The sequence below is a fragment of the Lampetra fluviatilis genome, chromosome 27 (assembly GCF_964198595.1).
Source record: "Lampetra fluviatilis chromosome 27, kcLamFluv1.1, whole genome shotgun sequence".
NCBI lineage: Eukaryota > Metazoa > Chordata > Hyperoartia > Petromyzontiformes > Petromyzontidae > Lampetra > Lampetra fluviatilis.
Window position 1 is genome coordinate 2,676,858 of NC_136301.1, and position 26,980 is coordinate 2,703,837.

General features: G+C 48.0%; 3 protein-coding genes across 5 annotated transcripts in view; 2 read left to right on the plus strand and 1 right to left on the minus strand.

Annotated features, from left to right (window-relative positions):
• Positions 1–26,980, plus strand: part of CZIB (CXXC motif containing zinc binding protein) — a 379,487-nt gene that overhangs the window by 68,222 nt on the left and 284,285 nt on the right. The gene's annotated exons all lie outside the window — the stretch shown is intronic.
• On the minus strand, positions 8,105–11,860 carry CLDN12 (claudin 12). Of its 3 annotated transcripts, none has more exons than XM_078869383.1 (3): positions 11,570–11,860; positions 9,183–11,040; positions 8,105–8,979 (listed from the first exon to the last, which is right to left on the minus strand). In XM_078869383.1, exons 2-3 carry the CDS (start codon positions 9,711–9,713, stop codon positions 8,509–8,511), a joined length of 1,002 nt encoding a protein of 333 aa, XP_078725509.1. In that variant the 5' UTR covers positions 9,714–11,040; positions 11,570–11,860; the 3' UTR covers positions 8,105–8,508. The 3 variants fall into 3 exon arrangements, with proteins under 3 accessions (XP_078725509.1, XP_078725510.1, XP_078725511.1); XM_078869384.1 differs by having other exon boundaries at positions 9,183–11,047; XM_078869385.1 differs by having other exon boundaries at positions 11,777–11,798.
• ATP6V1D (ATPase H+ transporting V1 subunit D) lies at positions 15,238–26,209 on the plus strand. The gene is made up of 10 exons (XM_078869045.1): positions 15,238–15,566; positions 17,285–17,331; positions 17,616–17,733; positions 20,041–20,120; positions 20,895–20,962; positions 22,282–22,326; positions 22,906–23,009; positions 23,661–23,727; positions 24,092–24,170; positions 24,489–26,209. The coding sequence occupies exons 2-10, from the start codon at positions 17,291–17,293 to the stop codon at positions 24,625–24,627; spliced, it is 741 nt and encodes a 246-aa protein (XP_078725171.1). The 5' UTR covers positions 15,238–15,566; positions 17,285–17,290; the 3' UTR covers positions 24,628–26,209.

The window sequence follows — 26,980 nt, forward strand, 5'->3', positions numbered from 1 at the left end:
GAAACATGGCGTTTGCCCAGTGATGATATCCACATACCGTAAGAGGTACCGGAACAGGTACTGAACAAATTGAGTCCCAAGTGAATTTTCTTTGTTAATGTCCATATTTTATCCATGTCATTGCACGTAGTAATATGCACTAATAGACGCATGTTTGAAATTAGTCATCGTACTTCCCGTTAAGGAAAGTAAATGGGCTTGAGCAGGACACATCATAGCGAGAAGTGACGCGATCATGGCCGATGGACGATGCCGGTGATGGAACGCCAGCCAAAGAAGGGAAACGCGCCCAAAAGGAAGACCGCGATGGAGATGGGAGCTTTAAGATCAGCTCATCTGCAGGAGTGAGGTTATATTGTGGCATCGTAGGTCTCGAAGGGATGGCGAGGGCATAAGGATGAGGGGAGGAAATGGGAATTCAGCTCGCAGAGGATAGACCAATGACTGACGATTAAACACATTCCTGCGGAGAGAGCTGGTAGTAACGTTGGGTTGCTCGGTCAATGGCCAGGGTCAACGGCGGCGTGGTGTATTCCGCAAATTTGGCCGACTGAAGGCGGGCACAAACCGGCGTGAGTAGGTTAAACGTTGAGTTTTATAAGGGCACCACGGGGTGACCAGCCCCTCCCCACCCAGCCCCACCCTCCCCACCCAGCCCCTCCCCACCCAGCCCCACCCTCCCCACCCAACCCCTCCCTGCACGACGGACGGACACAATAATCCCCTGTGGGCTGGTGTAACCAGGAGGTTCCTACCAGTATTATCAGAGGGCCATGAGAACACTCCAAGCAGAGGGCACACGTGCATGGGTAATTTTCTTTTATTTTGATATTTTCGCGTTCGTTACAGGTTTCTCATAAAACTCGCAAGTCGTCGGCGTTGACCCGTCGACACGGCTCACATTTTAAGGCGTTCAGGAGCCTCAAATAGAACACCCGTGTTCCTTGCGACGTCTTGCCGAGAGTAAACAGAAAAAAAACTTATCAACACGAAATACTCGTCGTACGAACCGTCTTAGTCTTGTTAAGTGTCACGAAACCTTTTAACGCTCGAATCACAAGACAGTTTAGCGTTATCTTGAATTTCACAGCGAGTTTTAAATGACACCGACTGTTTTGGGTTTTAATTAGCAAGGTTTTGCTGAGAATTATGGCTTCTTGCTTGAACCGCCCAAAAGTTTCCCGACAAATCAACGATTAATCTTGTAACGAGCAACGCACATTCACAAAACACGCTGTTACTTAACGACGACAGTTTATTTTATATGCGACCAAGTCTAAATATACGATGCCCCAACAGTTGTGTTGATGCTATTTTCCCCTCATTGTGTATCCGAATTCAATGACAGGCGTCATGTCACGAGACGAAGGATGAAAATCCGATGTCTCGGGAGAGCAGTGCACCCTGGGATATCACAGTGGGAACGGCCAACAGAAGCGGATATGACAGAGCTACCTTTGAGATCCTTTCAAGTGACCACGAGTCCACACAGACACACACAGCAGAGCGCAGCACTTCCAAATGACTGTGCATACGAGATTGAAATTCGTCGCATGGCATTAAAAACTAATTTTGTTATTCTTCGAGTTGCCATTTAGCCAAATTACGTTGAGAGCCGAATTCGATTACATGGATTTTTTTGTGCAGTCATTCGTTGCCGGGCTGAGACCGCCAACTCACTGCGCCTGAGGAACTTTCATCGCACGCACTGCTGACTGGAATTGAACCCGGGCTCGTCGGGGTGCCCACCAAATAAGGGTGGGCCCACCAAAGCATGCTGATGTCGAAGTCTCTGGTTACCTCCTTTAAATTTTTTTACAGATTTTTTCTTTGCTTTTAAACAGAAGTACATTTACAGTGAGCCATACCCAATGGATCACTACTCCCGCCTATGCAGTTGAGTGGCCTCGCTCGCTATGACACTGGCCCCGCGATACTGCTCATAGGGCTCCGTTAACTCCTCAGCCAACCCCACTCACGAGTCCCGTAGCCCCGCCGTTTTACCAGTTGTCATGTTTCAAAAGCATGAGGCCAAACCCTTTAAAACTGTGGGGGGGGGGGGGAACAAAAAATCCGAATCTTTGTAAATGTTTCAAGACACTGTGGGACATCCTTTTTGAAATCGGTACTGCCCTGGGCCAAACCAGCAAGTTGGGTAGCTTCATCAGGAGTAAAACCGATACAGTCTGTTCTCCTATAATGCGTATTTTCATCATGTGAATTGTATATAATGCGATTTGAGTTAACGGAACTACGCCGCGCGAGTAGGAATAAGCGGTTGTACGGCTGCCTCGGCGTAGCATCACACAAGGCGGGATGCTGCTGGATGCTTCGAGATGCTACCCACGTGCCCCAGTCTTTGTTCAGCCTACATACGCATCTCACGCGTTATCATGGACTGTGCTTTATAATTATTGTACCGCGTTTTTTCCACCACGGGGTGGTTTTCAGGAACGCAACTGCCACGTTATAGAGCAGACTGTACCCAGTTATTCTGTGATATCCACACAAGTGTTTTGCCGTAAAACTATCTACAAAACGCACGCTATCAAAAACCGTTAAGTCACAGGATACGTGGACGCTAGCTCGTACGAGAGGCTGGTTTACGTGAGGCTACACACCCTGTCATTGATTACGCACCACGTCATCGATTACACATCATGTCATCGATTATACATCATGTCATCGATTATACATCCCGCAAGACTACCCAGAGGTGGTGGTAGCGGTGTACTTTAAGGCAGCATCTTGCTCTCTGTTAACACATGACGCACAAAGATAAAACTTCCCGCAAAATACTTTAACCACCGTCATCACTAGCAGACAGTGCCCTGTGACAAATAAGTGACATACTGCCGTTGTCGGCCATAGCCCTTCTTCTGAGCAAATAAGGCATGAGATTGAGAGCTATAGCTGGAAACGATTTTGCGAAATTAAAATCTCAGACGGTGGAAATAGTTACGCTCGAGTTTGAAATAACAGATCGTTTTAATTTAGCCAAAGTTTATTCTTTACGTATAAAAAAAAATGACACGAAAGGATAGATACGCAATGAACGTAAAACTGCCTACTTGGCATGTCTGAAAAGCAAAAAAATAGACACCTTCGGTATGTCACGTAAATACAGAAATAGTGGCAGACTTGAAAGGTTGCTCCGGAGATAATTGCAATTGTTGCAAAACTGCTGGCTGTTCTTTGGCAGCAGTCTACTAATCACCAGCAGCGTCACGAGTCAACATTGCAAAAGGTTGGTTCCAAAATTGCTTCAATGACTAAAGTTCATCGATTAAAACCAGGCGAAAAACACACCCGAGATGACATCCCCGTGTTGTTTCGAGGAAGAATATTGACGGAGGAATTTAGATACAAATGAAACATCGAAGTATGCTGGCAATACAAATCACATTCCCCCTTCCAGTTTTGCTCTGAAGATGGGCCGATGCCAAAACGCAACATTATCTGCATCTGATTTTCACTTATAATCCAGTGACAACTGAAAGCCGACACAGCGGCCCATTTAGGTGCTGCGTTTTGGGCCATCCCACTTTTATTGTTACCGAGAAAAGCGTTCCAATGATTGTCAAGGCAGCCACTTTAAAACTTTTCTTGACGTCACCCGCGGCGCAATTTAATAACAGAAGAATGTCAGACATCTGCCGACAAATTACCCTCCCACTCCACGTTGAGTATTTGCGCATGGTATCACTGTCACTTTCTGTACACGTCCACACACCCCTCCCTTTTCACACGTGTGCCTAAACCTCAGTTCAGTCCCCAGAGAGTCGGATGTGACTTGGTAATTTGCCATTATCAGACCGCACGAGCAACGCAGCTGTGCAGTGCATTATGGGGCTCAATGAACACATCATCAGTGGGGCTCCTAATTTTTTGGTGGCACCAGCGATGCTAAGAGACCAGTAAAAGTTGTTCTCAGTTACAGAACAATGTCATCGGTGGCATGGTGCTAGCATAATTAGATATTTCGACTGCATCAAACCGTGCTGGTGGTTTTGCGTTGTCATGTCGTCCTCATGACACCACTGTTTAAGTATTTCCAGCTTCGATTCTCCTTAAGCCTGCAGGGATAGAGGAGCGTCGAGTTATGATTGTCAGTGAGCAGGCTCAGAAGAGTTGGAAAGGATCATGATTAGTCAATTAATCGGCGACCGCACGTCGCCCGCCGCGAGACATTTCACGAAACGAAAGCTTGGTAAACGTCCCAAACGTTAAAAGTCACGGGAAGCAAATGGGGTTCATTGTTTTTGCTACGTGTGCGCACGCAGGATTAAAGCAAAGTTCGATTAAAAAAGTCAAGCAATGGACGTGTTTGTGCCCGCGTTCCACGTAAGATCTAAGCGCGCGATGTAAGGTGTACAATAAGGATTTGAACTCTTAAAGGTAATCCTAGAATCAAACACGAACCAAGCTGCCAAAGTTTGAACGCTTTACGAGCCTGCAGAGGGAGAAGGGGTGGTGCAGTGATTGGCGCACTGCACTATGACACTCATGACCCGTTTCATATCCGACCATAGCCAACGTGGATGGCGAGTGCCGTTCAAACCGGTCCTGGGCTCCCCTCCCCCCTTTCACAAACCCACATTGACCAGCGTGGCGAAGTATGGTTACGGAATCCACACGACTAACAAGAGCACGACACAGGGTTGTAAATTATTATTTTTAAAACATTCCAGTCTTGATACCGTATTTCAGACTAATTGTTGTGTCCAGGACATATTGGTCATAGATCAAATCTGCTTCCCACAATACTAATATGAGCTGGGGTATAAATCCCATAGTAGTGGTCACTCAGTATCACCTTCCAAGCCATCCATTTGGGGTGCAACAATTTACCCACCCCACTTGGTCTAGGAGTTCAATGAATTGTCGAAATTCACGATTGCAATTCGATTCAATATATTGTTAGTTTTTGTTCTTCTGTGTTGTGAAGTAGCGACCACTAGTGGCTCCAGGAGTCGCGTGAAAGCAATTCCACGCAACACACAGGAATCATAAAACGTCGATTTCGCGCACACGTATTGTTTTGATGCTTGTTGTGAGCTTAAGAATCGATATAAATCGATAAAACTATGCATCGGTATACCCGGTGCGAATGAAATTCCGAATTCATAGCAGTCTTCGTCTGTTTCACGTGACATGGTGCGCTTCCCTGAAATTCCAAACTTTCTAAGCACAAAATTTGTAGAGAAAAATACTATTTATATACAAAGAAAATAGCTCGTCGCAGGCCATCACACTGTGGATAATGTGGCACCGCGGTCGCCACGAAAAGGCGGCGGGTGAGGGCTGGGGGTTAGCGGACCTTTGCGGGGGGGGGGGGACGTCTCGCTCTTGTTCGGTCAACGTCTCGACGACGTTTAGATAAACGCGCAGCTGCAATGCCAAGTGCGCGAGTGGAGAGAAGAAAATTCGCCCTCCATGTGCTCATTTGACACTGCACCCCCCCTCACCAACATCGGGTGTTAACCCCTGCGGAGCATTGTCAAAAAGTAAACTCACAATGGCATTTACAGTAAAAAAAAAAGAGTACTACTACTACGGCTTACTCGAGTTAAAAATACGTCCATAATGCCGCGATTAAAACGTCGTGTCGAAAAAAGGAGTATACCACGACAAGGGTCTAAAAATGCTGTTAAGTAAATGTTTTTCAATAAATAATTTAAAACGTATGTAGTCTATTCGAGAAAAATACTCACGGCTCAAATGTTAGCACAAAGTAAAATTACAAAATCTCAAGTGTCGGTGCGATCGCTGGAGCTCGTGTACCACGTGCCAACCCAGCCTAAACTTGCAGTGAAGAGCCACAGGCCACATTACGAGGATGTGATAATAAACCCATGTCCAACGGGGCCTTGGTCACCCTTGAGAGACTTTCATTCTCAAGGAGCTCTCAAGCTGGCTTCAAGTCGTCTTATCTAACCCACTTAGCAACCACACTCGGTGACTGATCGTAAACCAATCAGCCGTGACTTTAACAGAACAGCCGCTATCCATCCTCATTCCCACAAACGGGTACCTCACGACGTGGACAACGTAAACTTCCAATTGTAAAAAATAGTGCCGTCCACACCGATGCCAGGCAACCAACTGCTTAGGAATCTTAAGCAAGACTTTTATTTAGGAGTCACCCCAATACTTGGCGACATTCAACGAGTCTGAAACGAGAGTGTCGCAAGACGACGCAGCCTTAAAATCGAACCGGTGAGTTCAAATAGCAATGGCAGGTGGGCATGGCTTCTTCTGCAAGGGTAGGCCCGGCTGCGATAGCGTGCGGTTGCCATTTGTCCAGCGGAAGGTGGGCGAATGTTTATATTTCTCCCACGGGAGGTGAGGGACATTGACCGGGCAGGGGCTCTGCTCTCTACGCAGGCCATTGCTACCCGAGTGGGAAGTGTCATGTCAGTGATTATAGCAGTGGCGTTTCTCAACACATTACAGTGATGAGATCCTAATGCTGTGTGGTTGATTGTTCCGTCTTAGAAACAAGAAGCGAAGTTCCCCTCTGCAAAACCCAAGAGGTGTTACGATAGGGGCTTAACAACCGATACAGAAAAGTATTAACTGGTGTGGTTGGAATGTTTAGTATGAACTGTGCAAAAAAGAGGAGTACATCGGATGCGTCTCAATAAACATGACCGTTAGCGTAAACACAAAAGCCAAAGTTAAAACTGTAACGGGAGAAAATGAACGAGTCATTTTTTCTTTCAGCAAACAACACCCTGAAATGTCGCGGACGCTTTTCTGCAAACGCTTTTCTCGGCCACCAGCACGGGTGTAGACGGTACGCATTTATGGTGGCACACCACGTGCGTTAGTGCTATTTATTTGTCTTAACAAAATAAACCTTCTCTCTTTTTTTCCCAAACGATTCTAGTGCAACCCGTGCATAGGAATGTAAACGGTGGCGGACTTTGGGGTAAAATCACGTGGTAGACAGTCGGTAGGGGTTATATATAAAAAAGTTTTGTACACAATTCTGCGCCCCGAATTGGGTCTTTTTGTGAAGTCAAAAGTTAAGTTCCTCTAGTTGAGGGAAGACAAACGTGACGTTTTGGCAGGAGGGATGCCCAACTACTTAGGAAAATGTTTAGGTTGAGAGAAAGAAGGGCACTTCCGCAAATTAGGCATCCTCACAGTCAACATTTCAAAATGATCCAAATGATAAGGGGGAGCAAATTTGAAGGTAATTATCTGTATGTTATAAAGTATGGCTTATTTATGGTTTAATACACACACAACGGAATGCGGCACGATCGCCATTCCACCATGGATTAAAGTCAATTCATCCGAGTAAGTCCAACACTGTGGTATGTTATGACTATTTATCCATGATTAAAATAGGTGGACAAATCTTTTAGCTCAATCAAGAGTCCTAATTGATTAACATCCTGCATCACTCCTTGTGACACGTCGAATCTTTGCAAGCTACAGGGTTTACATGAATAATAGCAAACGTTTACAAACTAATAATTACGATTCTTGAATGCATGATTCGATGCGTGTCGGGTAACCGTACGAATCAATTTCAGATTGATAAATATAGGCATCGTGACTTGCCCATCGACGAGCCAAAAAGCATGGGTTGTGGGTGTTCGGGTACTGCCGAGGAACCCAACTGGCATGGCATGGCATGGCTACACGGTCACACGCACAATTATAGGCGGCACACAAGGCCGGCAAGCCGTGCTTTTACGACCCCTCAGCTAAAGCGTCTGGGTGCGTAGTGCTGAGGTGAAAGCGCTTGACTCTCCAGTGGTAAACTGGGCGCATCGTTCCTCCAAGGAGTGTGAAATGAGTACCCCTTTGCAGGAGTCTGTCCTATGGAGAGATTGGACCCTGCCACAGGAATATGGAATTTCCACAACCGAGCATCGCCCGAAGCTCGTTTGAGCTGGGAGACACCTTGAAGTCGGTGAGGTTTTACTGACCCGCTGCTCGTCCCCTCGAGTGAAACCCGAGTCCTACGTACGGATGCCCACCACCACCCCACCCCCCCCCCATTCTCCAGTGCTCCAGTGTAACAGCACGCGCTTCTCATTTTCCACCCCCACCCCCCCCCCCCCGTGTATTTCTAAACCACATCTGAATCCCCCGCCCATTCCGCACTCTCTACAGCAGATATTCATCTATATTTAACACGTAATGAAATTACCGATTGTTAGTGTCTTGTTATTGTTGGATGGCGTTGTGAAATTATAACGCCTGTACACGTGGCAGCAACAAACGTGCACCTCTCAGCCTGCAGCTCTCTCATCTCTCTCTTCTATCCGATCTAGTTGTCTCACTAATCTGTCTCTTCACGTCAAGGCAGTTGGGGAGCCCTGTGCTGGCGTAACTCGTACGTGGGAACACTTTCGTCTGCGGAGCCGTCCGTCGGCTCCAGTGACGACCCAGCCGGGGTCGTAACGCACGGACGCCTCCAAACTATGGCGCGAACCCATGCTCAGCTGTTCGTCCGGGACCCCTCTGCTCTCTCTCTGTCTAGTCAGGCTAGTGCAACTCGTACATGGGGATATCGAGCTCCAGGGTGGCGCGGGACATGGGTCGCGAAGACACCGACGTCGGCCCGGCGGGGAAGCTGCCGGTCGTGCGATGGCTCTGCCGCGTGCTGCGCCCGCAAGCCTCGGCCGGGCCGGCGCGGCCACTCAGCCCCAGCGCCTCCATACCCAGCAGCGAGCCCAGCGCGAGCGGCGCCGGCGGTAGCGGCGCCGGCGGGAGCGGGCGGCAGGTGCAGTACCACATGGCGAGGCCCCCCGCGGCCGCCAGCAGCCCCGCGCAGGCCGCCAGGCACACGGGCACGGCCTCGCCGGGGCGCCAGCGCGCGTCCCCCGAGACGTGCGCCCGGTTCAGCTCGTCGACCGACAGCAGCGCCCACAGCGCGGGTGGCAGCACCAGAGCGCTCGCCAGCAGGTACAGCACCGACGCCACCACCTGGCAGCCGCACGGGTTGAACTGGCAGCACTGCGGGTGGGATGTGGGAAGCGGGAACGGAGGGAGAAACGTTCAGGGTCATGGCAAGCAGCTGAGATTGTGTCAGCATTGCAAGGTGAAGGAACACGGATAGATGCCGTGATTACAATTAAAAAAGGCCTTGAACTACTATCCTCTTCCTCCCTTAGAGGGAGCACACCCATCTCCATGTCCCGTTCTGCTCTGTCTCATACCTGTTGCGCCTTCTTCTTCCTCTTCCTCTTGGAGCTGAATTCTGACGAGGAGGAAGAGGACGTCGACGACAAAGAAGTGGAGTCTTCGTCCTCACCATAGAGACGGCCGCTCCGCCTCCCGCTCCGGCAGAGCGCCACGGCGCCGCTCACGTTGAGCGCGAGCGCCACGAGCGCCACGAGGCAGGCGGTCGGCACGCCGAGCTGCAGCAGGCGCAGGTCGAGCGAGTCGGTGGCTATCGGCCACGCGGAGTCGCGGACCACGCAGCCCCGGCTCCCTCCGCCATCCTCGCCCTCCTTTCCGCTGTCGGGGCCAAACCACGTGGCCGCCCACGACACCACCCCGCCGGGGACGTCGCCCTCGTACCCGGCGCAGCGAACCCAGAGGCCGTGGCGCACCACGATGGAGCGCTTAGTCGGGTCCACGAGTATGAGGTCGCGCCACGACGGCATGAGGGCGGCGGCGACCAGCAAGCAGAGCGCCGCGGCGCCGCACAGCGACCACAGCACCAGGAAGCAGCCGCCACACGACATCGTCGCGGCGGCGAAGGCGATGATGGGGCAGACGCAATGGCAACGACGGTGGTGGTTGCGGTTGCAGTGGTGGATCGTGTCGGAAGACGACCGGGGCTCAGCCTGGCTGAGATATGATTGATGAGATGGTGGTTTCGTTTTATTTCAGTTTGGTTTTGATTTGAAAATGTATCGATTTTATGGCTTCCGTTTATTCTTCAACCTCACCTCCTGAATTACGTCTCAGAGGGACCAACTCGGTCGAGTTGTTTGTAGCAAACTAAATTTCCCCGCCGCTCGGTTCTGAGATTCCTGATTTAAAACGCAATGGGGGCTGTCCTTTGTAAAACCTACTCATCCGAAGTAAACATCAATGGCTTCTTTGTTGCATGAAAACATTTAGACTGCAGTCAAAAGCCTCTGACGGATTCAGCTTTCGTATTTTCTTTTTTAAAAAATGTGCAGGTCAGAGTCAGCGTTCTAAAACAACTAAAATGATTTGTGACGCCTTAATGACGCTGTCGAAAAAGGCGAGGGGGGGGGATGAAATCACCTCAACGACTCCTGCCCCTTAGTTATGGCTAGATCCAGGAAACTGCCCTGGGCAGATTAACTCACAAAAACAAAACAAAAAAACGCGTGCCCCCTGTATCTAATCACGGTGGCTGAGAGCTCCCATCACTGCTGACAATGCACCACTGCTCTCTGTGGCTAAAACAGGCGCTGTCGGGAAATCCATGGCTTTATGATCAGGGATCTCATTTCATAGTCAAGACAGGAGTCTGTTACTTCTGAAGATCATCAGGCAGCGGCGGTTCATGGCCGTGTGAAGACGACTTTCGAACAACGTGTTATGTACGCGCAAGAGATATATCATAAAAGACTTTGGTAATTCTGTAGTAGGCCCAGTACATCCGAGTCACTTTTTAAAAAAAATGTTATGCATACACAAGGACGAGCAAGGTGCTGAGAGGACAGATGGCTGGCTGGCTGCTGTTCGGTGGCTGTGCGTGCTGTTCACGACACAGTCGGCCTGTCACGGCGCTTGTAAACTGACCGCTTAGCTCGGAGACACGAGGTTCAATTCCCACTACCCCACACTGCCCTGCTCAGTACGAATGTCTTTCCCTCCCCTGACTCGCCGTCACGTTATCATCGTAGAATCAACAGCAATGACGGTAAAACGACAGCGTTATCACAACTTTGAATGAGTGCTGTTTGTTGCTGGTCGTTGGCAACCGGGAGTGAAATCCACGCACGGGGGTGGTGGTGGTGGGAGATGAGATTCAGCCGACGACGTCACCGTCAGTCAATCAGTGAGGTCGCCACGATGTCGCTCAGTAAAAACCTACACTCTGAATAGAAGGATAGTAAACACACAAACAACAATAACAACACAAGTTAAACAGCAACTGCTACCTGCCGGATCATTGTTATTTGTTTTGTAAACCGGCTAATAAGGACTCCCGCTGGTTAAATCAAGAAAATGAAAGTGAGTGAATCACGCACTTCGTGACAAATCCATCGCGATTCGACATTCCATGGATATCGATTCTGGCGCCGATATCGCTTCAGTCAAAATAGGTCAAAACATTGTCCGACTCATGAGCTCATACAGTAACACCCAGACAGCTACCGACTATTTAAACGTGCGCACTTGTAATCGATAAACGCACGTACCGGTGATAACAAATAATCGATCCCTCAGCGAGAGGTTCGGAATCGTGACGATGTTAACGATTTAAATCAAAGCGGCACAATTATCGAGTCTGAACGACCATTGATGTTAATACATTTTTTAAAAAAAGTGTTACGAATGCAATGACATAGTCGAGTGTATTAATTTATTTTCATTAATTAAATTTGTTTTAACTCACACAGCTCAGGCCCGTGCTAGTCTGGCCGACAGTCGCGACACGCGCTCCCGCCTGGCTTGTTTTCGCTTCGTTCAAACTGAGAACATTAATCGATCGCTCGGACACAAACGCGACGCGTAAAAATAAAATAAAGGACGTCAAACTAAATGTTAAATTGTAAAAATAAACACGCGGGCTTCAAAGCGAAAATAAAGAACGAAAGCTCACACCGCGGTCACGTGAAGCCCCCTAAACGCGGCGCCACGATTGGCCCGATCGCATCACGTGGTTCGAGTTTTGGACGATACCAAGTGGAAGGTAAATGGAGGGGGGGAGGTAACGGTTTAATTCAGAGGGGGGAGCTTAGGCTGCGTCGTGGATACCGTGCAGGGGAAATGTGTAATTTTCGTGGCGACAAAACAATAGCTGTCAACTAATAAGGTTTATCACGTATTCTGGTACAGGGAAATTAGGGTTTCAGGTCCGCACGGCGTGCAGCTGTTTCAATGCAGGCAACAACAACATATTTGATAATTGTTTTTTCACCCTTTTATCTGGCAACAAAACTGACACCTTTTTTACAAGGAGTCATGTTTGCATAGACCACAATACCTGCAGCCATAATGCAAACAAAAAACATAACTCTGATAATATATGCACTGTCCTTGAAGTTGATTGGTCCACACCCAAGACAGCTTTCCTTAGAGCCTAGTCTCACATGGGTTGGACCAGATGACGCCAACAACATATTTGTCTATTTGTTTGTGTTTCTCCCTTGTACTGGCAAAACATCGTACTCAGATTGTAAATGTTGTGGCTTCGCTCTCTAACACACCGGTGTGCTGTACTAGTGACAAATTGGCATGTTCTGTTTACGTGACAACCATTACTATATTCTTAGGTTTTTTCGGTAAAGTCACGTAGGTAAAACATCAAAATTAATGAAAATAAAATAAAAACAAAAATCACGACGTTTCGGAGGCAACACAAGTCTCCGAATTTTATTTTCATTAATTTTGATGTTTTACCTACGTGACTTTACCGAAAAAACCTAAGAATATGATTCCTTGCAGTCACGAAAGCTTCAAATCTAGAACCATTACTAGTTGCATCGAATCATGTGTGCGAGAGTCGATTTTGTTGTTGTTGTTTTATTCTTCCGTGTTTGTGTTACCGTATTTGTTTTTTTTCAGATTTCGTAGACAGCACGTCATCATTGTAGTCAATGTAGCGCCTTCTAGTGGCTTTGGAAGGGATCGCGTGTTTCCACAATAGCGTATAAATACAGGGTGAATCAAAAACATGTTCACACTTCCGAGAATTTGCAATAACACCACAAGAAATGTGCCTCCGAGCTCTGGAGACCACCCGGAGAAGATTCCATGCATGTGTTGACAATGATGGCGAGCAAGTGGATACTTTTTGACCTTTTTGAAGTAATTAACATACATTTGTTATGATGTTACAGTGTATTATCCGTACTTTTTCCATTAAAAACGATAGTCCCATATAAGTGTTAAATAATTTTTGAAGGACCCTGTATTGTATATTCCTGTCGTCGATTATTCCACAGTACTCTACGGACACAAAATAGTGTCTTAGTCTTGATTTGAAGCTTTCGTTACTGCAGGAATCCATAACTCTTTGGTTATAGTGTATTAGGTGATGCTGATGCTGCTGCGTCTTGAATTAACGCTGCTGAAAATGTGACACTCGCAGAAGGACCGTGTTGTTGACGGGATTGCAATTGTTTTATTTGTCATTTTCACAGTAATTGATAAGTGAGAAAAAATTGGGTTAGATCGCGTTATTTCTAAATGTGTCGTAACCCTCCACCACCCGACATGGCCAATCAGTAAAAAAGTGTCACGTTGACAAAAGACAAATAGTTCACTACGTTAGCCCACCGGTGTTTTGTCAACGTGACACTTTTTTATTGATTGGCCGTGTCGGGTGGTGGAGGGTGACGAAACATTTATAAATAACGCGATCTAACCCAAAAACGTTTATTATGAATAATATTGGTCTCGAAAGCCTACGTGTTAAACTGAGTGAGAAAAAATGTTCAGTATTGTTTGTATATTTTTAAGTGATTTGTTTACCTTCCCTATACTTTTCACTCCTATCGTGTTTTTGTTAATTGTTTTTTTGTTGTTGTAACTTGCTAACCCCGTACCCCTTACTGGACATCTGTTGGGAGAAAATAACTTTATAGCTCATCGGATTTCTCCAGTATCTATATAAATAAAGACCTCAATCTGCATATACCAAAAACCGCTCGGGTACTTCCCGACAAGGTGGGAAGCTGTCGATGTCTCAACACGGAGACCGCGTGACGTGAGGGTTCTTCTGCCTTTGTCTTGAGGCTTGTAAGTTGACGCCGAGGAGGGGGGAGGAGGCGCCCCCCCCTCCACCCCCATGTGGAGTGACGTCACCCGCTTATTATTAATGAGGGGGGGTCCATGTGGAGTGACGTCACCTGGTCACGATTATTAATGAGGGGGGGGGTCCATGTGGAGTGACGTCACCTGGTCACGATTATTAATGGGGGGGTCCATGTGGAGTGACGTCACCTGGTCACGATTATTAATGAGGGGGGGGTCCATGTGGAGTGACGTCACCCGCGCATGATTATTAATGAGGGGGGGGGGTCCATGTGGAGTGACGTCACCTGGTCACGATTATTAATGAGGGGGGGGTCCATGTGGAGTGACGTCACCTGGTCACGATTATTAATGAGGGGGTCCATTTGGAGTGACGTCACCTGGTCACGATTATTAATGAAGGGGGGGGTCCATGTGGAGTGACGTCACCTGGTCACGATTATTAATGAGGGGGGGGTCCATGTGGAGTGACGTCACCTGGTCACGATTATTAATGAAGGGGGGGGTCCATTTGGAGTGACGTCACCTGGTCACGATTATTAATGAGGGGGGGTCCATGTGGAGTGACGTCACCTGGTCACGATTATTAATGAGGGGGGGGGTCCATGTGGAGTGACGTCACCTGGTCACGATTATTAATGAGGGGGGGGTCCATGTGGAGTGACGTCACCTGGTCACGATTATTAATGAGGGGGTCCATTTGGAGTGACGTCACCTGGTCACGATTATTAATGAGGGGGGGGGTCCATGTGGAGTGACGTCACCTGGTCACGATTATTAATGAGGGGGGGGTCCATGTGGAGTGACGTCACCTGGTCACGATTATTAATGAGGGGGGGTCCATGTGGAGTGACGTCACCTGGTCACGATTATTAATGAGGGGGGGGGTCCATGTGGAGTGACGTCACCTGGTCACGATTATTAATGAGGGGGGGGTCCATGTGGAGTGACGTCACCTGGTCACGATTATTAATGAGGGGGGGGGGTCCGTTTGGAGTGACGTCACCTGGTCACGATTATTAATGAGGGGGGGGGGGTCCATGTGGAGTGACGTCACCTGGTCACGATTATTAATGAGGGGGGGCTGGTCAACGTGGAGTGACGTCACACGCGTTACACACAAACATTCTTCGCTCACGATATTAGTAATAACTTCTATTGACCGGGTTCGATCACCCCCCCCCCTACTCAGCGTTGAACGAATCGACTTGGACTCGTTGCCTGTCACGTGACCGGCGGTGGTAGCCCCACCCCCACTGATCACGTGACAGGCGGTGGTAGCCCCCCCCACTCATCACGTGACAGGCGGTGGTGCCCCCCCCCCCCACTGATCACGTGACCGCAAGTCCTCAACCTGATCTCGAAGGCCTCACACATCAGCTCACAGCGCGAGGGGGAATTCGTTTTAATTTCTTATTCCTTCACAAATATTCACAACAAAACCCTCCCCCACACCCACCCCCAGCGGTGTTTCTCAACAAGCCACGACAAACAAAGAAGGAGTCGTCGCGAGGTTTCGGCTGGGAGCGGCTCGGGGCTGATCGCGCCGGGCAGAGGCGGAACGACCCGGGGCGGGAGACGGAGCGAGCAAGCGGAGCCGAATTCCCTTCTACTACGACTACTACACTACTGAGGTTATTATTAACGAGTCTTGTTCGCATTGTCAGCGGCGTTATTTGTAATTCTTAAGATCAGATCGCCGTCGTGTGAGCGGTCATTAATTTGTGTGTACAGTGCAGTGTACAGTGCAGGATACGCGTTCCTTATTGTTAACATTTGGGTTGTTCCGAGTTAAAACTCAGATTTAAAGCTTTCGTGACTGCGGGGATTCGTATTCTTGGTTCTTTCGGTAAAGTCACGTAGAAGGGAAATAATCAAATAATACAAATATAAAACAATAAAAAATCTCGCGACGTTTCGACTGCAACACAAGCAATCATCATCAGGTGTGAAATCCACAGCAAGAAAATTTGACAAAGTTCTGAGTTGTTTGGGGTGTTCCTCATCAATCGCCGTCGTAGCCTACGGGACAAGCTCTCGTCTTCCCTCGCTATCCTATCGGGAGGAGAGGGGGTGTTATGATTAATCATTAATTAACTATCGTTGCCGGTTAATCAATAAGCGTCCGCGTTTGTCACAATGTTAAGAGTGTAAAGTGCAATAGTCATGTTTCTGCTTATGATTCGTAATGTTACCGATCACCATCGTGTAGTAGTAGTGTACACTGCAGCAGCAGCGGCAGCCTTGTTTCGTGTTGTTACTTATTGTTAGCGTTCGTCGTTGGTACGCATTGATTATTGTCACATCCCACTACAACTGTAAAAAGTGTAATTCCTAATTCATAGTGTTCATCGTTATTTGTAATTATCATCATAGGCTATGGTACTCCAGTCCTGTTCCATCCTGAGTACGTATTTGTATTATTGACCATTAAACCTAGATCATCAGAGTGTATACAGCAGAATTATTCGTATGACCTTGCTAAATATTATTAGGGTTATTATTGTCAGTGTACATTACCGTCCTGATTTCCTGTTTAATTATAATTGATAATCGTTAGTATTGTTATACGTATTTGAAACCTCCCCTCAATTTCATACCCTAGAGCAGCACCGACCTTGTTAATTTCCTCTTAGCGTTAATTACTACAGTACGATGATCGTACGTAAGTAAAGGTTTTGGGGTTGTAAATTTTATGGATTTACTCTCCAACACACCGGTGGGCTGAAGTAATTGGCATGTTTTGTCTCCGTGACGAACCTTCTTGGCTGTGTCGTATTGTGGAGGGTTACGACACATTTATTTTTACGCGATCTAACCCAACAACCTTTATTATGCATAATATTGGTCGCGAAAGCCTCCTATGTGTAAACCGTAATTGTTATGGACAGTTTTTCGCATTCGTCATTATGATCACCACCATCATCTAAAGTACTGTACATATGTGTTGCTCGTTAAACATTATGCCTTCCGAATCACCACCACCTTCAATCCATGTCGCATTCATCTATACAGCTCCATTCTATTCACTCAGAGTGTATCTACATTCAAAAAACCCTCAACACAATCGACAATACTGTGCACTTAAAATAGATAACAAGTAATAACAATCACCGTTTCGGGCATGGCCCTTCACAGTATACAACACCGGAGAGGCCTACGTCTTATATCAGCATCGCCATCTTCACGATCTTCAGTGTTTCGCATCTGTAGCTTCATCATCATCATCGTCGTCGTCGTCATAGGCCGAATCGAGGACTTCACCTTCAGCCGCAGTGGAGTCTCTGGTTGGTTTTGTTTCTTACCCTCAACTCCGTCCCCTCCTCTCTCTCTCACCCCTCTTCTCCCGCAGATCACCATGTCGGGCAAAGACCGTATCGACGTTTTCCCTTCCCGCATGTGAGTATTTGAGCTGCCTTTATCATTCCACTGCTGAATGAGGGCCTCCCCAATGCCGCGCGGGTCACGGGGTTTATTTGACCATACTTCACCGCGCTGGTCAGTGCGGGTCGATGAAGACGCTGAGCATAGACCCAGGCGCATAGGATCTCAGTACACAGTACGACAATTTATTCAGCCTCCCACCCCCTCTTGTGCCGTGCTGGCCTTCATAGGTACTCGCTAACAGCACTTTCCTCAACAGTATGTGAAGGCTATACGGGGGATCTTTGTGTTTGATGCAGGGCTCAGACGATCATGAAGGCGCGTCTGAAGGGAGCTCAGACGGGACGCAGCCTGCTGAAGAAGAAGGCCGACGCGCTCTCCATGCGCTTCCGACAGATCCTCAAGAAGATCATCGACGTGAGAGAGCGCACGTCATACGCGGAAACACGCTACGCCATAACACACCACCCTACGCAGAACCACGCCACCTTACACCATACCATGCCCTACAGTGGGACACTGTCACACCACATCATACCACATTACGTCTTGCCACATCATGACATGATAACGTGACACGCCACACCATGTTACATCACGCCACACCATGCGGTCAGTGCCTCTACACAATGTCACGCCGCACCATGCTACACCATACAATGTAGCAGCACTCCACCACAAACCCATGTCCACACTGCACTACCCACATCACATCGTGAAACGCAATTCCACAGGACGCCATATAGTTCCATGCACCGTGCCACATTGGGCCGTAACAAACCATGCAAGGCATGCGGTGCAACACCAAACTTCACCCTGCCACAACATACAAAAAAATGCCACAAGGCCCACTGTAATCCCAAGCCAAACCATGTCACACGTTGCACCATTAGCTTAAAAAAAATCAAAGTAAATTTAACAAATAAACTGGTGAAAAGTCACCACTCGCGTGCTTATCGCTAAAATAACCCAAACAACGATAAACGGGCTAATGTGGTTGTGTTTAATTTGGGGAGCAGATTTTGTACGTCTGGGGCTGCTCAACCTCCCAGTGGTTGCAATCTCCCTGAGTGAGCACGTGCTATCTTTATGCAATCAACAACTTTGCACAAATCAGTGCCAATGTGGGTGAGGGGCAGGTGCTATTTGCTGGTTGTGCTTTTGTGAACATTTAGTCTTCCAGGAATGCCATGAAAACAATCGCAGCGTCCTTAAAACTCGTGATAAAATAATAATGCATGGCCTCTTTTGTCCACGCACTGCTGGGTGAAAGCCTGCACGCGCTGTCATGGCGTTGGTGGTTGTTTAACCATACTAAATTGTGCTGGTCCATGTGGGTTTGTGAAGGTGGGGGGAGTACAGCCCCAGCAATTTATTTTGTTGCAACGCCATCTCATACTAACCACGGAGCCCCAGCAAACACGATGATAACTTGTTTGTGCATGGTGATCACACAGCCAAGCACCGTCCAGGCTGAAACCTGCTTAGCTTCCAAGATTGGACGATATTTGGTGTACTCTGGGTGATTTGGTCATAGGAACATGTATGTATGCAACATGATAATGAATAGAGGATATATGGGCTGGAAGGGTGAAAGGTTGACCTTTCAGCCACCAGGTATTCAAAGTCATTTTTTTTGTCCCCGAATGAAAATGCCACAACACCAACAGACTTGCACCGGTTTTCTGATCTTTATCACTCGGGCTTGGTTGCACATAACCACAGCGTTCAATGCTTGCCCAGATGTTGTACTATAGACGAAGCATTAACTCCAAGGAGCTCATTTGAAAAGCTCGATAAAGCATTTCTCAACACAGTAATGCGTATTATGAATACTCTTTGGTTCTTTCGGTAAAGTCACGGAGGTATAAAATAAATCGCGATGTTTCGGGCGCAACACAAGTGTCGGTCATCAGGTGTGAAAGCTTTCATTTAAGGCTGACGACGGACGCTTGTGTTGCGCCCGAAACGTCGTGATTTATTTTATTTTCTACCCACGTGACTTTACCGAAAGAACCAAAGAGTATGGATTCCTGCAGTCACGAAAGCTTCAAATCAAGATTTTATTATGAATACTTTCCAACTCGGGTTGAAAGCAATTCTGCATTCTCTGTTCGTCAGTTTGTCTGTTCTGTCTGTAAACGAATCGGGTGACCTGAGTTCGATTTCCACTCGTGACCAATAACAGTGGAGAATGTTTTAACTAATTGTGGGTCTCCTCTAGGTCGACTCGGCCTTAAATTAGTAACTAGTGCGGTGTGTAAATATCAGCCCTGGGGAGACAAATGCGGCCACCCTCTTCCTCGTGTAACCAAGCCGGCTTTCATAGGTGCTCTCTAACAGCCCTTACCCCAACAGCAGGGTCGGATTATCCTAGTAGCAAAAGTAGCACTTTCAAGGGCCCCGCGCTAAATGCTTTCAAGCTATCAATTCTGGTTCCGTGATTCTGCACTTGCTCTATTACTATAGTACGATACCGCCTTCAACTTTTATGAACGACTGGTTGTTTAAGGTTAGCGATGTCGTATTATCTGGCCGTATAACAAATGAAAAAATGCAATTACTTTACGCAAGTTAAACAATTTAATGTGTTTTTTTTATTTGGAGGCCCTTTATAACAACGTATGCTACAGGCCCCGCACTAGCTTAATCTGGCACTGCCCAACAATCTGTTGGGCTATGGGTTAAAGGCTATACGTGGGTCTTTGTCTTTGTTTACACCAGACCAAGATGCTGATGGGTGACGTCATGAGGGAGGCTGCCTTCTCTTTGGCTGAGGCCAAATTCACTGCTGGTGACTTCAGGTAAGGGACCGCGGATATTTGCTGGAGTGGGAGATATCGGTAGGCGGGTGTCAGAAGCGGATTTGTTTGGCCAACGTTTTGCTCTGCAGCCATCCGATATTTTGCCACGATTCAGGGTCGCAATTCGATTCCACAATAAATCGACATACTTTGTCTCGTTGGTATTATTTTTCTTAGTTATAACATTGTATTGCGGTGGTTGTCCCACCTGATAACAATTGCTTGTGTTGCGATCAAAACATCGTGATCTGTTATTTTTGTACCTACGTGACTTTACCGAAAGAACCAAAGAGTATGGATTCCTGCAGTCACGAAAGCTTCAAATCAAGATTGTATTGCTGTTGCTCCTGTTATCGCTCTATTGATTGTATTGTGTTAGATGTTTTGTATTGCTGTATAACCGTCTGATGTAGGTCTCGTTTTAATCGACTGCCGACTCTACAGTCGGACTTTTAAGTTGAAAGAAACTCTAGTTGGCCAAGAGAAGTTGTGTTTCCATAATTTGCCGAGATTCTTGAGTCATCAAGTGAGTAGGGCAGTTGTTTGTACTAAAGTTACGTGGCTCACGGAAGCACAGTGCTTAATCAATATTTTAGGGTTAAATAATGTCCAAGTGAGATGAGAATATAACTGCAACTGGATCCAAGTCATCTGTATTAATTTTGTGTAATCCCTCCCCCTTCTTAACATGTACACACACGCACTCATGCATGCACACACGTACTTGTACACACGTACGCACATGCACATGTGCACGCGCACCCATGTACACAGCACGACCGTAATCCAGAACGTCAACCGGGCGCAGGTGAAGGTGAAAGCCAAGAAGGATAACGTGGCCGGTATGAGCAACGATAACTCTGAGTTATCCGTGTGTCGATTGTTCAGGTTGTGGATTAACCGTGCTTGTGAAGAAAAATAAGATGCAGTAAAACCTTGGATTGCGAGTAACTTGGTCTGCGAGTGTTTTGCAAGATGAGCAAACATTTTAAATAAATATTAATTTGATAAACGAGCGAAGTCTTGCAATACGAGTAGTACGTGTATACGCTTTGTCTGCCAAGCGTCACGTGATCACACCTGATATACGAGTGCTTTGGATTACAAACACGTTTCTGGAACGAATTATGCTCGCAATCCAAGGTTTTACTGTATATACTAAATATATTATTCCATGCTCATTCATTCTCGTTGACATGCACCGATCAGCTATTAACTGTTCTCGACTCGGGACTTTAAGAAACGGTTTTAAAAGCATCATTTGGGAATACTGCCGTTGGCAGTGGTGCACAAACATCAGTAACAAAATACTCCCAACACATTCGTCAATATGACTACCTTAACACAAAAAAGTATACACATAATAGGTGACGTTTTGGGCAATGGGCCTTCTACACGGCACAAATAGAGGCCAGAGAGAAGGAGCTTTTATTCCCGCATAGAAAAAAAAACAGATGAGGTATTCTCCATCTTCACCCCCCATTCTACATATGTAAAATATAAATACGACTTATAACCTAATTTACGTACATTTTGGATTATCCGTGATGTTTTATCTGAACCGTTGCTCCCTCCCTCCCGCCCCCCCCCATTACTCTGAATAATCAAGAGTTTACTATATCCATGGCTTTATTGCAGCAGCTTTGACGGTATAAAAATGAAAATGCAGTTTCTAATGCGCACAATATTTTATGGACATAAATTATAATTGAGGTAGAATTTTTTCTTTTAACGATTCTTGATTTGTGACGATCCTTTTGTAAGGTGGGCGGATCTTTACACCTATTAATACTGATGTTAATTGGTATTTAAACCAAGACTGGGACTCACTTGGGTTAACTTGGCCTAAAATTAGTAGTTGCTGATGCAGTAGAGTGGTTGGCTCCCAATCTCGAATTGTGTCAGCTCTGATCTGAATAACTAAGAGGGGGTGAATTGTTATGCAGCTCATGCAGCTCATTGTTACTTGTCTAAGAGTTCATAGATATGTCACTTGTGTATTCAAAACCCAGGCTCCCGGCAGTGCCAATCTTTACGATCTCCGAGTCACCCAGCTGCCTCGGTTTCATGGCTATTACCACCGGCTGCATGTGGGCCTGGCTGGACGCGTGTTGCTCGTTGTCTGTGTGATTGTCCGTGACCTGACCTCTGTGACCCCCAGGTGTGACTCTGCCTGTGTTCGAGCACTACAGCGAGGGGGGAGACAGTGAGTGGCTCAACCACGTCGCAAATGTGGCGCTCACATGTGCGCACACCGCTCGGTGGCTCCTACTGCCGACCGCTCGCCTATATATGTGGACTGCGTCTGCTGTATCTTGCCGCTCGCTTCAGAAATCATGATGCAATGCATTGTTTTTCGTGAAAGCAATATCCAAAATACTGCTGCTCAATTCCTCGCCTGCATCCGTAGCCTCGACCACGTAACTCCAATACAAATCCCTGTTCAACTTTAATATCATACTCGCTCCCTTCCTCTTGGTACTGACAAATCAAGGTCCCATAGATCTCTTCAAGATCCCCAACGAACTCATCTCTGCCGACCTTTCCCCTCTCATCTCACTCTATTCTCATCTACACACTCTCCTACCCCTCTCCTCTCTTCTCACTATACTCCCTTCCACACATACTGCCTCTCTCCTCTTCTATCCATACACACGCTACGCTCCAGCAACCAGGGCTTTCTGACGGAGCTCCGAGTTGTGCGGTGTTGCACTGAGGAGCCCCGTTGCTTGCGTGTGCTGTTCACTGACTGGGGCGGGGCGGGCGCTGTGATCTCCGTGCGCAGGCTATGAGCTCACCGGGCTGGCACGGGGCGGGGAGCAGCTGGCCAAGCTGAAGAAAAATTACGGCAAGGCCGTGGAGCTGCTCATAGAACTCGCCTCGCTGCAGGTACAAGATGGAGATCCGCACTGTGTGTAGCCTTTATAAACTGTTAATGCAAGTGCTGTTATTAAGGACGGCATGGCAAATGAGCACTTAGTGGGGTCAGTACTTGGATCACCTTTGTTCCAAACCCAGTATGAATGATGCTGATGTGATGTTTGTAATGTTATTGACATCACATCGAGCATCAACGCAACACCAAATGCTACTCAATTCAGACTTTATTTAATGTTTATTTTGTTTAACGAGGTGATAAGTCTAATTTGCAAGAGCGACCTTGGGCGTTAGTAGGAGGGTGGTGATTGCAATGTATAGTTCCATTTTGAGGAATTTGGCAAATTTGGATCCTAACGCCAGCACACAATGGCCTACTGTTGCAATTGACATCAGGGGATCCTTTAATGCCCATGTTTATCACACTCGTAGTAATAATTATCAGGGCGACTGCTGGATTAAAACTCTAAACCTCCGGCATTCATTGGCGAATGCGCTGCCGTTATGACACGCCACCAGCTTGTTTCAAGGTGCCATTTAAGATAATTAAAAATATCGGTTTCAAGGACCCTGGGAGACACCGATGCCTTGTCCGAGCCAGTGGACTACGACGGACGACGACAACGATGACGGCGAAAATAAAAACTTTGTTTTTCTTGGCAGACTTCGTTTGTCACACTGGACGAGGCCATCAAGATCACGAACCGGAGGGTCAACGCTATCGAGCACGGTGAGAGCCTCGGCGGCAAGGGTCTGGCTCACCGCCCAGCACGGCTGGGGGAACCCACGTGCCCCACAAGCCAGAACAACGGGCCACGACACTTTGTTTCCCCCGGCTCCCAGCCACACGAGGCCTACCACTTACACAACAGCCCGCCATCCATCACTGCATGCACCTTGGTTGCACTAATTGGCTACTAGAGGGGCATATTTACAACCTGGCAGCACCACCAGAATTTCATCAGGCACCTAATAGGACTGATCAAAACACGATCCCCACTATCCTGGCAAACCTGCGGATGCTGAACTTGTGACAGAGCAAGGTGGACGACTCGTGCTGTATGTGTGTGCGTGCGCGTCTGCTGCACCCGCAGTGATCATCCCTCGAATTGAGCGCACGCTCGCCTACATCATCTCCGAGCTGGACGAGCGTGAGAGAGAGGAATTCTACCGGTGAGGTCACCCCCCCCCCCTTCTCCCTCAACGAAGGGTCGGCAAACCTGCGGTTCCGGAGCCGCATGCGGCTCATTAAAGGATTTCTTCGTGACGTTATTTATTAAGGACCACCACCGTCCCGTATTCACCACTTGCATTGCGGCTCTTGAAATAGTTTTGCACACAATTTGAAAAAAATGTCTCGTTATTTTGACTGCGAGACCCCTCTCCCCGACATTTATCTACCTCCACTCACGCTATTGTATTCCTTCCCTCTTACCGCCCTTCTTTCCTCCCTCTATTCATCTTTCTCCCTCACGTTTGTCTGCGCTCCAGACTCAAGAAAATCCAGGAGAAGAAGAAAATCCTGAAGGCGAAGGAGGAGAAGCTGAGGGAGGCGCGTCGCACAGCCGGCGAGCAGGAAGTGGCCAGCATGCTGGACGAGCAGAGGGACGAGGACCTGCTCTTCGACTGACGACACCGCCCCCCCCCCCCCGGCCCGTGCCCTGTCCCGCTACAAGCCCGCTGAGCCAGCAAGCACGCGAGCCTGCCACACCTCCACTTCAGCGAACACACACACACACACACGCTTGCACACACACGCTTACACACACACACGCTTACACACACACACGCTTAAACACACGCTTACACACACACACACACACGCTTACACACACACTTGCACACACGCTTGCACACACACACGCTTGCACACACACGCTTGCACACACACACTTGCACACACACGCTTGCACACACACGCTGACACACACGCTTGCACACAACAACCGCCATTCGCCACTAAGTGGCGGTGACGTCACCACGACGCTTGTGCCAGGCCATGTGCACCTTGAGACCACGTGAAGTGTCGAACGCCCGCGTGTGTGCTTACACACATACACACATGCTTACACACACATGCTTACACACACGCACCCAGTGCTGTCCAATACTTCCCAACTAAGCCTGAAAGGCTCAATGTATTTGTTCTGTCCGTTGGTAGCAGGGCCGATGGGGGGTGGAAGGGGGGTTAATAACTCGCGTAAATAGATGATCCAATATAAATTTTAATTGAGCACAAAAGTGTTGCTTTTAAGAGACTCAGCCTAACAATTGTGCTGCTGTTGTTAGAGACTTGCCCTTCAGAAAGTGACACATCATAGGTTGCTCGACTTGGCATTTCAACCCAGCACTGAGCCTTGTTGAGCAAGGCAATGTCATAGGTTGGCCCGTCTTATGAGCGGGACATTTCTTTCATAACGTTGAGCAGATTTACATGTGAGCAAGCTGAACAATTTTTAGCGTCGACTAAAAATTATGACCTGTTCACACATGCACGCATACACAAACTTATACACAAAACACACTCTCGTCACAACGCATTTTGGTCGAATATCTGTTCAGCATGCAGCGTGTGCTGCGCAAAATACTGGGAAATCGTTAAACTTAAAAATAATTATAAGCCCTGAATATGCATGTTCAGTGCGGAATGGGCAAGGTCTACTGATGGGGCGGGTGGCATTTTAAATTGCTGTGTTAACAGCAAGTGTGGATATTGTGTTTGGTCATTTCGTAGCCCTTGTTCCTCCAGATCGGGGTTGGTGAGGGAGGGGAGGAGGGTGGAACGTTAACTTTACCAATGGATGAAAATGAATCGATACCTTCAGCAGCGGGATGTCTGTGAACAAACACCAGTGGACGCGCGTGTCTAAACGAGTATGAAGAGACTTTCGCAGTTGACTTGAGCACTAAAAATTTGAAAGTGTTTCCAGCTTGAAACTATTCTATTGATTAGTGCGGCGAAGATACAATAATGAATGTTGTTTGCTAGCCCTTTCATGATGAGACCTCGTGTGGTTGTGGAGCCGTAGGTTCCCAGCCACTGCTCTGGATGTGAACAGTGGCATCACGTGCTGCAAAAAAAACAGGTTTCGTCCGTTTGCTTTGTCAAGTTCTGTCGAGTTCTGTGCCAGTTTAGTCTCGCCTTGTGATTGTACCGTGTTGATATTAGCAACAACAATATATAAACAATAAATTATGTTGCCTGACCCCCACCCCTACAGCCATGGTGTCGCACTTTGTTGAATACCCTTGGCTGGAGACAAGAAATGCAGTCCTTTACTCTTGTCTACCATGTACAAACAGGTTGTCACAGGCTGCTGTTACTGGTAGGAACCTCTGGTTACACCAGCCCACAAGGGATTAGTGTGTCCGTCCGTCGTGCAGGGAGGTTGGGGCTGGGTGGGGAGGCGAGGGTGGGGAGACGAGGGTGGGAGGGGGGGAGGCGAGGGTGGGAGGGGGGGGAGGCGAGGGTGGGAGGGGGGGGAGGCGAGGGGGGGGAGGCGAGGGTGGGAGGCGAGGGTGGGAGGCGAGGGGGGGAGGCGAGGGGGGGAGGCGAGGGTGGGAGGCGAGGGGGGGGAGGCGAGGGTGGGAGGCGAGGGTGGGAGGCGAGGGTGGGAGGCGAGGGTGGGAGGCGAGGGGGCGAGGCGAGGGGGCGAGGCGAGGGGGCGAGGCGAGGGGGCTGGGTGGGGAGGGGCTAGTTACCCCGTGGTGCCCTTGTAAAACTCAACGTTTAACCTACTCACGCCGGCTTGTGCCTGCCCTCAGTCGGGCATATTTGTGGAATACAACGTTCTTACCAGCTCCCTCCGCAGGAATGTATTTTGGTGGCTATATCTTGGGAAGTGGAGAGCAGTGCAGGGCTAGATCAGAGGGTAAGGCCACAGAAAATGGTGGGGCCAAAGGATGTTGGAGAGATTGGGAATTGAAGATGGTGCAAAGGCATGGGCTCTGCCCCTCTTAACAGATTGTGAAAACAGCACCAC

Bases quoted from the DNA above. Each gene is read 5' to 3' on its own strand.
- CLDN12 (XM_078869383.1), bottom strand. From the start codon at position 9,713: ATGTCGTGTGGCGGCTGCTTCCTGGTGCTGTGGTCGCTGTGCGGCGCC. The intron at 8,980-9,182 runs GTATGAGACAGA...TCCCACCCGCAG, and splicing joins GGAAGAAGAAGGCGCAACAG to TGCTGCCAGTTCAACCCGTG.
- ATP6V1D (XM_078869045.1), top strand. From the start codon at position 17,291: ATGTCGGGCAAAGACCGTATCGACGTTTTCCCTTCCCGCAT. The intron at 17,332-17,615 runs GTGAGTATTTGA...TGTTTGATGCAG, and splicing joins GACGTTTTCCCTTCCCGCAT to GGCTCAGACGATCATGAAGG. The intron at 17,734-20,040 runs GTGAGAGAGCGC...TGTTTACACCAG, and splicing joins TCCTCAAGAAGATCATCGAC to ACCAAGATGCTGATGGGTGA.